At 46.5% G+C, this 12,068-nt stretch overlaps 1 protein-coding gene across 3 annotated transcripts in view; it reads left to right on the top strand.

Annotated features, from left to right (window-relative positions):
- The window catches only part of RASGRP1 (RAS guanyl releasing protein 1), a 77,797-nt gene that overhangs the window by 56,262 nt on the left and 9,467 nt on the right, over positions 1 to 12,068 (top strand). For all 3 annotated transcript variants that reach the window (XM_029950598.1, XM_029950599.1, XM_029950600.1), the window contains 10 exons: positions 486 to 659; positions 1,635 to 1,751; positions 3,834 to 4,109; positions 5,435 to 5,515; positions 6,699 to 6,803; positions 7,329 to 7,438; positions 8,192 to 8,336; positions 9,199 to 9,235; positions 9,926 to 10,078; positions 11,318 to 11,703. In XM_029950598.1, the coding sequence (XP_029806458.1) occupies positions 486 to 659; positions 1,635 to 1,751; positions 3,834 to 4,109; positions 5,435 to 5,515; positions 6,699 to 6,803; positions 7,329 to 7,438; positions 8,192 to 8,336; positions 9,199 to 9,235; positions 9,926 to 10,078; positions 11,318 to 11,703 (1,584 nt within the window). The remainder of the gene's footprint in view (positions 1 to 485; positions 660 to 1,634; positions 1,752 to 3,833; positions 4,110 to 5,434; positions 5,516 to 6,698; positions 6,804 to 7,328; positions 7,439 to 8,191; positions 8,337 to 9,198; positions 9,236 to 9,925; positions 10,079 to 11,317; positions 11,704 to 12,068) is intronic.

The raw sequence follows: 12,068 nt of genomic DNA, 5'->3' as shown, positions 1-12,068 counted from the left end.
GCATCACGAGTTTTGCACTGCATATGGCTAGTCTGGGAAAAGGTCCAGATTCAAAATTCAAAGTATGGTTTCTCAGGAATGCATATGGCTTTTGCAGTGTTGTACAAAAAAAAAAAAAATATATATATATATATATATATATGTGTATATATATATATATATCTCTCCTAAGACCATTTTAGTCAGGAACTGTCTATACTGTATTATATTCTTTAAATGTAGAAGGGACAGAATCAATATCTACTCAAATACATTATTTGGATTAACTAGTGTGTGTACACATCCATTTATGCCTAATGACTTTTGATGGTGTGGGTGGAATCAGAAAGATTCCCTTCCCGCCATTCTCTGTCAGCCAAGTGGAAGCCACGCAAGTGTAGGACCAGGAGCTCCCCTGGCCCACAGGATCAACTGAGCAGAGGCGATGTGCCCCTTGGATCTCCCGGGATACCAGAGGCAGTCCTGACTGGTTTCTTTCTCCCCAGTTCTCCGATTATCAGAATTACCTTGTGAACAGCTGCGTGAAGGAGAACCCCACCATGGAGCGGTCCATCGCCCTGTGTAACGGCGTCTCCCAGTGGGTACAGCTGATGGTTCTCAGCCGCCCGACCCCACAGCTCCGGGCCGAAGTCTTCATCAAGTTCATCCAGGTGGCTCAGGTGGGTGCCTAGAGTAAGAACCCGGGCCTGGGCAACGAGCTGACGTGGCCTCCCTTTCCTCTAGTCTGTCAGTTAGGGCTGCTTTCCCTTCCTAACCCACGGGGGAGTTTATGTGCCTTGAACTGTTCCCAGATTTAGATGTGACTTTTTTATGTCCCACATTAGGGCAATATGGTGAGGATCATACATACTATCTCAGGGGTCAGGATACAGTTTTAGATCTATTTAGATCTTTTAACATTTTCAGAAGATGCTTACCAGCCTACATCATTTCCCCCAATCTGGCCTGCACACCAAAGGAAAGGGCAATTTTCCAGGGTTTACTGGAGGTGGACCGCCTCAGTTCTTCGGTCTCTGAGTCCATATTGTGTTGAATGGCTGTGTTTAATGTCTGAGGGCAGAATTTAAGCATTTGATAAGAGGAAAACAGGTAGTATGAACCCATAATTGAAACTCCTCAGATTCTACCTACTCTCTTAGTTACCACCCTGCATGGACACTGGCATTGCATAGGAGAAAAGACAGAGTCTTTGCCCTTAAAAATAAGTCTGGTTATTTGGGATGAAGGATATAAAATATTAGCTCTGGGTGGTCAAGACCTAGAGCTAATAAAAGTACATGGCCCACCCGCTCTGATATTAACTAAATATTTATCCCTATGGTCAGCCCCAGAATATTATCAGAATGGCTCTTCTTGGATCCAGAAATCGTTGGGTTAAACAAGTACTTGGGGGCAATTCTTAGACACCACTGAGGTAGAGGGTAGGCCGCAGATCCAGTGCAACAAAGGAGGAAGATGTGACACGGTTCTATGTGGGACCTTTGGTCTGAAATTAATCCTCAAGGGGAAAATGGTCCAAAACTGCAACAGCTCCCTGCTAGGCATTGACTAGCATTAGGAAGACTGGCAGCACGGAGTTGGGAGGCACGTAACTGACATGTACATTGACCACTCTCATCTCCGTTGTGTCACAGAAGCTCCACCAGCTACAGAACTTCAATACATTGATGGCTGTGATAGGCGGGCTGTGTCACAGCTCCATCTCCAGGCTCAAGGAGACGAGTTCACACGTCCCACATGAAATCAATAAGGTCAGTGCGACTGCCTCCTCCGGGTCCCTTCATGCCATTCCCAGGACAAGCATCAACATTTCCCGCCTGAGAGGCACCCAGAGAGCCTTTCCGAAGCACATCGCCCTTTATCAACTAGGCAAACTGGCAGGGAGGCAACCCTAGGATGGGAACGTCCAGGCGTGAGAGTCACTGTGATTCAGTCTGAGCTTAGCGTTACTAAACGTGTTCCAACTGGTCAGTTGAAAGGATGTCTCTCTCCTGTACTCATGAATATTGAGTTACCATCTTTAATATCAACTCTTGCTTCAGCAGCTTGTCCCAAAATGTTTTCCTAAAAGAAATAGTGCCTCAATTGACTGTAGTTGTTTGCAGGCCAAAAGTGTACAGCAAGTGGCACCTTAGAAACCTAGCTATCCAGATCCCTTGGAGAATGACATTCAGATAGTTGAAAATGACCTTTTCAAGCGTTATTTTGTGTTTTATTGAGAAAGATTTTTCTTAAATGTCCTATGTACTTTTCTACCTTCTTTACATTTTACAGAATAGACTTTAGGTCTTTACAACATACAGGTGTGATGAATACAGACCACTAAGACACACTGAAGATAGGAATGCAGCTCTGGTGTGGGCCCGATTAACTGCTCTGCGCATTTCCATCTGGCGGGAGAGGACCCACCAGTGCCCCTCGCCCCCCTGCCCCTTACCAACTCAACCCCCCAGGCCTCGCACATGTCTGTGCCTCATTGCCCCGTTTTCCCAGGTGTTTAGCCTCGTTTTGGGAAGTCTTGGATTCATCATCCCTGCTCCCACCCCACTGCTCCCAGCCCCCGACGAGTTCTGCCGGAGCAGGTGGAACCCTTGAACAGGTAGTCTGTGCCTCAGAAGTCGTGTAGGGAGAGTCCTGGAGAGCAACGTGCTCTCGGCTTAGGTCACTCAAAGATCCACCTCGCCCCACAGTAGGGCTTCCTTGGCTGTAGCAGCTTGACCCTCAGCATGGTCCGCATAGCCCGTTAGGCCAGAATTAAAGCAAGTATCCCCTCCTCCCCTAGTAGTTTATTGCACCCTCTAAGGAGAACAAAGCTGGCTCATTTTTGCAGTTAGTCTCTCTTCACGTGAGCCCCTTCCATACATCACACTCACGGGCACCATTTGCTCAGAGCTGAGTGAGGAGGTGGTGGTCTTACCTGCTCATAGTGAATGGAGGAGACTAACTTCAAACCTCAAGTCCTTCACTGGGGAGAAATGGCACTCCTTCGGCCACGATTTTATTAAAGGAATTCCAGTGCTTAAAAGTTATTTTGTGCTGTAACATGTTAGTGGGTAGTCTTTACTTCCCATCTTTGCCTGTGCGGAAGCCGGTTGTCGTGCATGGGAAGCCTGGGGTTCTGCAGACTGCTGCCTTAAACCAGGTGCGGCTGGTGACACACATGGCTGCTCCCTTTCTGGGCTGGCAGCCCTAACAGAGAGCCCCGGAGCCTTGGCCTCCCCGCCCGCATGCCCTCTGCTGGGAACTGGTCTGTCGGGTCAGTCTCTGGTTCAGGATTTCAGTCCATGAGCGGAACGTCACCACCCTCCTTGACCTAGGCTTGTTCCGAGAACCGCTGAAAAGGCCCACAGAGCGCAGCAGAAGGAAGACGAACACACAACAGACTCTTGAAGCTCCTGGCTGTCCCCCAGGCAGCACAGTCAGCACTTCCAACGTCACATTCCACATGCGGCTCTGGAAGCAGAGGATACTGGGGAGGGGAACTGCATGGCATGGGGACAGAGCTCAGGGGGACGCTTACTATTTGCTGTATATTCTTGTACCTTCTTCATTTGTATCTCAGGTTATTTTTATTTTTAATTTCAGTACAAAAATGAGCTCACTTAAACTTTCCCAGTTATGTAGTACAATCAAGTAAAGCATGCTTTGTGAATACACTCAGACATTTGAAGTAAGCTACAGTTTTAATCTGGGAGTCACCGTCTGCAGCTTTTATATGCTTGACAGATTAGGGGTGAAATCATGGGAGGGGCCGAGAGGAAACAAGGTGGCCGCTGCAGACTATATGCCCCGCCGGGTGGGCACCTGTGACTGGTTGCTCTTCTGTTTTGTAGGTTCTGGGGGAGATGACTGAGCTGCTGTCCTCCTGTAGAAACTATGACAACTACCGGCGAGCCTATGGCGAGTGCACCCAATTCAAGATCCCCATTCTGGGGGTGCACCTCAAGGACCTCATCTCCCTGTACGAAGCCATGCCCGATTACCTGGAGGATGGGAAGGTGAACGTCCACAAGCTGCTGGCCCTTTATAATCATATCAACGAACTGGTCCAGCTGCAAGAGGTGGCCCCCCCCTTGGAGGCCAACAAGGACTTGGTGCACCTGCTGACGGTGAGGCTCACACGGGAGGCAATTGCTGAGGACTGTCTGTATGCCACACCACTCTGCACCTGACCAAATACTAGCTCAGTTAACTGTCATAAAAACATGATGAAGTAGAAACTGTCATTATCTCCATTTTATGGACATGGATATGGAGGCACAAGGATAGGATTTGTCAGAGGACAATTATGATTAAGCAGCAGAACCTGGGGTCACACCCAGGTGGTGGGACTCCAGAGATTATGCTCCAAAAGCAGTTTGCCCTTCAGACTTCTAGAATTGCCCCCAGTTACAAAAGCAATCCTAAACTTTGTGGGAGGAAGCTGATGGCAAATTAGGATACAAAGCTTCCTAAGAGATGAAGACAGTATATTCTCATTTTAAAAAGAGCAAGGCAGTGAGTAAAAAAAACAAACAAAATGGAGTCATTTGAGTCAAGAACAGGTGAACATTTGTGGTGGTGCAGGAGACCAGGGTGAGGTCAGATCAGCTCCCTTCCAGAATCATGATTGTGTAGCTCACCACTGTGTGATGGTGGGCATGTAACTCTAAATCGGTTTCCTCCACTGTAAATCAGAGATTAGTCTCGGGGATAACTTGTGACTTTTCAGTTCTAAAATTATACAACCTTTTTATCTGCAGTTTTGCAGAATGGAGTAATTGTTATAGCCTCTTCCTCACATGATGATTCTGATAGAGCCCCTGGTTCACATCCAGCTGCGGCCTAATCTTAACCCTTTTGCTAATTGGCCAGGTGACTGTGGCAGGTCTTGGCCTTAGACATTATCTGTTAAACAGATGCACCGAATCTTAACTTTATTGCATCACAAATCATGTGATAAAAACCATGAACATTCTTCCCAGAAAAATATACATGAGTTCTGGACCTCCTGAAGCCTCCACAGACTCTGGGTTACAAGCAAGACTAGTTCTAAGATCCCTCCCCTCTAAAATTTTAGTTTTAAGACATATGAAATTAACTTTTTTTTATTTTAATAATACCTGTCATTTAAACTGCTTTGTTCTAGAAAACAAGTGAGGTGTGGACCATGTGACCACATAGGGCCTTTTGCCTAAGCTCTAGATACAGGCTTAGATATTAAATCATGTCTTAAAAAAGGACATCTTGAAACTTCTCCAAAATTTAAAAACATTTTAATAAGGAACTAATGTTTGCTCTATTCAGTAACAAGTGTTACACCCTCTGAACTTTAAAAACAAACTAAGAGCCTAGAAGAATAAACAACAGGAGAAGTACCACCAAGAAAGAAACACACCAGCCTCGGGAAAGGCAAACATCCTAGCAATTAACCCCGTTCTGCTTTGATCTGCAGTTGTCCTTGGACCTCTACTACACCGAAGACGAAATCTACGAGCTCTCCTACGCCCGGGAACCACGGAACCACAAAGCCCCAGTGAGTGGTTCCTATTCGTGTGTGAACATTACTGCACAGAACAGGTGCTCTACAGGCTGCTCCTCAAGGCCATCTTCTTAAGGAACAAAATTTATGTGATAAGTTTTATGTTTCCACTAGGTGCCCATCCTGTGCTAGGAAGAGAGAAAACTTCCCCATATGTATGAGTAGTTGTTCTTGGCCAGAAAGAGTCTGCCGTCTCCTTGGAGGGATGAGACTAATATAGGAACTGTAAAAATACGCCCCAAGCACATCCCAGTGAGAGGTGCAGTCAGTCCATGGCTTAGGAGGGAGACAGTGTCGGCCATCGTGACATCTCCTTCCTGTTATAAAGTATCCCCACGTCAGTCATTTCTCTTCTCTCATTTTTTGATAAGAATATGTATGTCAGTTAGGAAAGCCCAATCACCCTATATTCGTCTGGGTCAGAAAGAGCAGTCTGCTGGGTCTTTTGACCTCTTGTGCTGAGAAGTCCTCAAACCAGTGCCGTCTTGGCGCTGCCCGGAAGGATCTGCATAGGTGGTCTGGGCCCACCGCCCACCCGGGCAGGTGAAAATTTCCGTTTTCCTTGTGAAGACCAGAATTCCCTTGCAGTCTCCAGGGAAGCTGCCCAGTTCCCAAATAGTACTTGAGGGGAGAGAGCTGCCCACATATAAGAAATCCAACTTCTCTGTTCAGGTGGCTAGATGGTATGGTCTCTACAACAAAAATCAATATTTGGCAGGTTCCATTTTCAGGATGTTGGAGGGCTTTTCAACGGAAAGGGTACCTTTTTCCATTTTGGTCAAGTCTCAAATATTTAGGAATGAATTCCATCTCTGCTTGTCTAGGCCTCAGACTTTTTTCCTTATGTTCTCCTGCCTTTTAGCTATTTTTCTTCTCATCCACACATTTACTAACTAGTAAGTAGAGAACAGAGAGGAAATTTAAATGATCCACTGCAGTTTAGCTGATAGTTGGACCAAAAGTTTGACGGAGAGGGAATGGCAAAGTTTAAATTACCTGTACATGGAGATGGTATACGTGCGAAGCGCAATTGTTATAACCAAGATTACAGTTCTAGATTCCAGTTCCACAGGCTCTCAGCTCCTGGCACACAGTTGCAGCCACCAGGTCGTAGGAAAGGAAGTAGCTGCTGGTTGAACGGCTTTATAGTCACAGGGATTTCTCGATTTCATTTCAGCCACTAACACCTTCAAAGCCACCAGTCGTCGTGGACTGGGCTTCTGGAGTATCTCCCAAGCCTGACCCAAAGACCATAAGCAAACACGTCCAGAGGATGGTAGACGTGAGTACAGCTGTGCGCCAGCAGATGGGAGCCAGGCCTGGGGCACATGGTGGCAGACACACACGGGAGGGAAGCCTGACACTCGGTCCTAGCGCACAGCTCACACTGTGCCTGCAGGACAGCTCACAGGTTACGTTTTCCACCACGCTTTGACCTCCTGTTGCGGGGAGGCCTGCCTCCTCTCAAAGTCGGAGCAGGAGAGCCCATATCTAAAGGCTGGCAGTGGATGCGAGGGCAGAAAGGTGGTGGAAGGGTTTGAGTAGAAGTAAGGATACTAAGGAGAATCTAATACTGCAAATTTTGGCCCTTTTGATTCTCCTCACGGTTACTGCTGAGGAGGGGAACACCCCTGCGCAGAGAGCTAGGAGCACCAGGCAGATGGCATGATTGATACACTAACGGACCCCAGGGTACCTTGTCCTCTCATCGAGGCTGAAGAGACGCTCAACCCTTTGTCATTTGGCTAAAGGGAGAAATGATTGGTTTTGCTTTGGTGATCACCAGAGAAAACTCCTTTTTTCACAGTCGGTCTTCAAGAACTATGATCATGACCAGGATGGATACATTTCTCAGGAAGAGTTTGAGAAGATTGCTGCCAGTTTTCCCTTTTCCTTCTGCGTGATGGACAAAGACAGGTGAGGGTCTGGGTATGGAATATTGGTGCTAAGGGAGCAAGCATCTCCTGAGTGCCTGTCTGGTTTTGGTTTAGACACAATGTGTTTTACATGCCGCAAAACTGAGAATTTCATAAACCTGCCAGTTAAGGAATAGTCAACAAGAAATAAAAACTTTAGTCTTCTTTATTGCTTCCTTCTGCCTAGAGATTATGAGAAACAACTATTATTTATCAATACTTTGCATATTTACTTTGCAGAAGGTTACAGAAGCTCTGTGTTGGTTTTCTGTGTGAAATCAAAGTATGGCTGTGGGTTCCAGTTATATGTCATGTACGATCTAAAGTCAGAAACTGCAGAATAAGGTATTTCTCTCCCTATACGCAGTTTCCATTTTTTCAAGTCTTTAAATTTACTTGGAAAAACTACTTTAGCCAAACACCTCTGTGGAAATGAATGCTGCTATGTCCCCTCCTTATTACATGCTATGCATGTGTCCCTATTTAAGAGGGTTCATGGAAATAATCCTCAGTACTATGTACTGTACTGCCACGCAAGGGTGAAAACAAAGTGAGGGGTGCCTGGCTGGCTCAGCTGGTGGAGCGTGTGCAGCTCCTGATCTTGAGGTGGTGAGTTCGAGCCCCATGTGTGGCGTAGAGATTGTTTAACTACATAAACTGAAAGAAAAAATTAAAAAGAAGGTGTGTTTCTAAGGCTAGAAGCCAGTCCTGCCACCTCAGACCCCACTCAAACCTGTCTGTCACTTGCTGGCAGGGAAGGCCTCATCAGCAGAGAGGAGATCACAGCCTACTTCATGAGAGCCAGCTCCATCTACTCCAAGCTGGGCCTGGGCTTTCCTCACAATTTCCAAGAGACCACCTACCTGAAACCTACTTTCTGTGACAACTGTGCTGGCTTCGTAAGTTGTTCTTTGAGTGCTTCAGTTTGAACTTGGGGAGGGGTAAGAAACCGTTGAGACGAGCTTGAGGCCAGGCACAGACCTCACAACCCGTATCAACTATCCCAGTTTAAAGCCTCAGCTCTAATAACCTTGTTCTCAAATGCATGGTTTGATGCGTGGTTCACTTGAACTTAACGTTACCGTTTCTTCCGGATATTGTGTTTACCTCCGGTGCACAAGGCCTGAGACAAAATGGTAAGGAAATGTTGAACTTAGGATATACTTTTTAAGTAATTATATTCATGTAATTCATTTATGGTTTCCAATATTAGAAAAAAGAACTAGGAGACACCCCTGCTCTTCCCCCTTCAAAAGGAACCGCTGTTAAGCCATGTGGCTCTGCCCCTCCTCTGTCCAGCCTAATCCCTGACCCCAGGATTCTGTATACTTGTTCTTTAGTTTGCAGTTCTGAGAAACCCATCTTTTTGATTCATCCACTTCAGGCCTCCGTAGGCCTAGGCAGCTTGGTTAAGCATTGGACTTCAGCTCACGTGATGATCTCACAGTTTGAGCCCTGCGTCAGATTCTGCTCGTCCCCTCTTTCCTTCAAAATTACACAAACATCAAAACAAAAGCCAAGGCCTAGGCCGTAAGTCCAAACTAGTGAGCTTCTAGAGAGTATGTGACTTTGATCACAAACTCTTCCTGTTTGCAATTTAAGGTCAGGAGGGTTAAGACAGGAGATAAACGAAGTTTCCTTCCCACTTGAGGAAGAGAACATAATAAGGGAAAATAAAGAATGGATATCAATGTCTTGCCTGACACCAGAGAGATGAAGGATGGATGGTGTGCTCTAACTCTTTCCTGTCTCGTCTCCTAGCTCTGGGGAGTGATCAAGCAAGGATATCGATGTAAAGGTAAGGCTCAGTTTTGTTGACTGTGGTGTTTTCCCTGGTCTTTGAGCATTTTTTACCCTTAGTAGTTGTCCATTGCATCCACAGCTTCTCAGCACAGCTCACAGCCTCCTCCCCAAACTGGCTTCCCTAGAGCACGCCATCACAGAGAAGAGAGATGCCTGGGCGACCAGTTATGAAGCTTCCGTGTGCCAGGTCCTCTCTCTGTGTGGGTTGCTCTGGAAACAGGGATCATTGGTAGGAGATGCTTTCATAAGGTCATGACAAGGTGGGTCCCCAAAGAAAGGCACTTTGGGAATGGAAGTGATTACCAAAGCCCTTGCTAGCTTTCCTTTTATCAGTAGATACCTCAGGACCTCATTGTCCTTCCTTCTGACTGTAACACTTCAGAAGTGGACAGGACACCTTTATTGCAAGGAAAAAAGAGAGCGGGGAGTCTCAAAGTAGGCAGTACATGCAGGATGACAAAGACACCACTTCTCTCCAAGACAGTGGATGCTGCCTCTGATTGTGAGACTCATGATAAGGGCTACAGCAAGACGGTGAGACCCAGAGGTGACCAAATGAGAAGACTGCTAGGTTTATTAAGAATAGCAGGTGTCCTAGCTCCTGATTGGGACAGGCATGTGTGACAAGAGAGCACTGCATGGAAAAGAAAGCCAAAACATCCTGACCAGGGTGTCTTGTCCACAGACTGCGGGATGAACTGCCACAAACAATGCAAAGATCTGGTTGTGTTTGAGTGCAAGAAGCGAGCCAAGAACCCAGCAGCAACAACCGAGAACAGCACCTCTGGAGGGACAACATCCAGCCTGTGCTCACTGGGAGCCAAAGACCTGCTCCACAGTAAGTAGACACGGAGAGCATTCCTCTGGGAAAGTGAAGTGGAAAGGTAAAGGTTTCAGGGAGGAGAGATGACCTTTGTCCTTCCCCTTCTTAATAGAAACCACCACGACACCACTGTGGAAGACACATTTGAGAGTTACACATCTTTGGGGACCCCAATTCTGTCACATAATATATAAATTTTGATGGGGGAAAAGGTGGCAGAGAGTAGCATGAAGGTCTGGGACATATTAAAGAAAAGTTAGAAAAAAGATACAAAATATCATCTGCCAAAATATTCCTCCAGAAAATACAGGATCATTATTTTAGGGTAAATACAAGAATTTAAATATTCTGATATTTCTGTTAATACAATTTTGAACTTTATTTGGGTAAAAATTTAGTGTTGATTTAAATTATGACACCTGGGGGGAAATTAAACTAGGATCCTTAAAAGGTTTTTAGTATTAGAACTGTTGGTTCAAGTTTTAAATGCTAATTAGAGAGGTTTTTTTATTGTCTAGAAGCCACTTTGGATTAGTACAGTATCCAGGCTGGGCCCAGGGCAAGGGCGTTGGTTGGAAGAAGTCCCTTGAGTCTCCTTTCCAGCCAGTATCCAACACGGGCAATACAAAGCCAGAACTTCCCTGTTACAGTTAAGCTGTGCCCACTGTACAAATGAGTCCCAAAGAAAATTCCTGCCTGCTCCTACAGTAGGACCAAAACTTGAATGCTCGGACCTCCCAAATCCCAGGCTCCACAGAAAGTACTCATGGACCAGGACCCTGGGGTGGCTGTCAGCTAAGCGTTGGACTCTTGATTTAGGCTCGCGTCATGCCCTCACTGTTGGCGAATTCACACCCCACAATCGCCTGGCTGACAGCTCGGATCCTCGGGATTCTCTCTTCTCTGCCCCTTCCCCCACATATGCTCTCAAATAAATAAACATTAAAAGAAATCTTTTAATATTCATAGACCATTCCTGTCTATAGCACTGAAGCAGGAACTTCAGCTTACCTGCAGAAACTGAAATCCTCTAGGTAGCCTTTGGGCAAATAGAAAAATGCCCTCTCCTCAGGGTAGATGCATCCTGGCACTGGTGGCTGTGGCTCTGCTAGCAAAGCCCCTTGACGTCAGACCCCTGAAAGAGGTGCCTGCAGCCTGCAAATGAGTCCACTTTGGGCCTAGAACAGTAAGAAAGGTGTCACTTGACCCTGCTTTCCTGACCAGAGTACTAACATGCCACACATCTTTCTACAGCACCTGAGGAAGGACCTTTCACGTTTCATAATGGGGAGGCGGTGGAACACAGCGAGGAAAGTAAAGACCGGACCATCATGCTCATGGGAGTGTCCTCACAGAAGATTTCTGTTCGGCTGAAGAGGACTGTGGCCCACAAGGCCACCCAGACGGACTCCCCGCCTTGGCTTGGCAGCGAGGGTCCTTGTGGTCCCTTTGTGCTCTCTTCCCCAAGGAGGACCGCCCAGGATGCTCTGTACGTGCTTCCCAGCCCCCCATCTCCGTGCCCCAGCCCAGTCTTGGTCAGAAAGCGGGCTTTTGTCAAGTGGGAGAATAAAGAATCCCTCATCAAATCAAAGGAGGATCTCCGTCATCTCAGACTGCCAACCTACCAAGAGCTGGAACAGGTACCTTCCTTTTCTTTTTTGTTTCTTTCAGACTGAGAGAAGTGGGGCTAAACCTGGGGAGAATACGTAAGCTGACCCGGTTGGTTACCAGCACGGTAATGCCACCAGAGAACAGAAAGGATTCTGGCTTTCTTTCAAACCAGGGCAGGCCAGAAAGGTTACCACTGTAAAGAGCTGGTGCCAGGCCCAAACTGTTCACAACAGGCTTCTTGAGAAAAACCAGTTTCTACTGATCAGCTTTACTGGGCTGACACCACACCCTTTTTCTAGATGAGATTAAATCCTCCTCCTCTAGAGGTCTTTGTTAACCTATTCATCAGGATGTTTTGGGACTTTCATGTTTACCTAAGCATCTTCCCAAAAAA

This window comes from Suricata suricatta, chromosome 9, assembly GCF_006229205.1.
Source record: "Suricata suricatta isolate VVHF042 chromosome 9, meerkat_22Aug2017_6uvM2_HiC, whole genome shotgun sequence".
Taxonomy (NCBI): Eukaryota; Metazoa; Chordata; class Mammalia; order Carnivora; family Herpestidae; genus Suricata; species Suricata suricatta.
The sequence above is the reverse complement of the archived record's forward strand: the minus strand, read 5'-3'. Positions and strand labels throughout refer to the sequence as shown.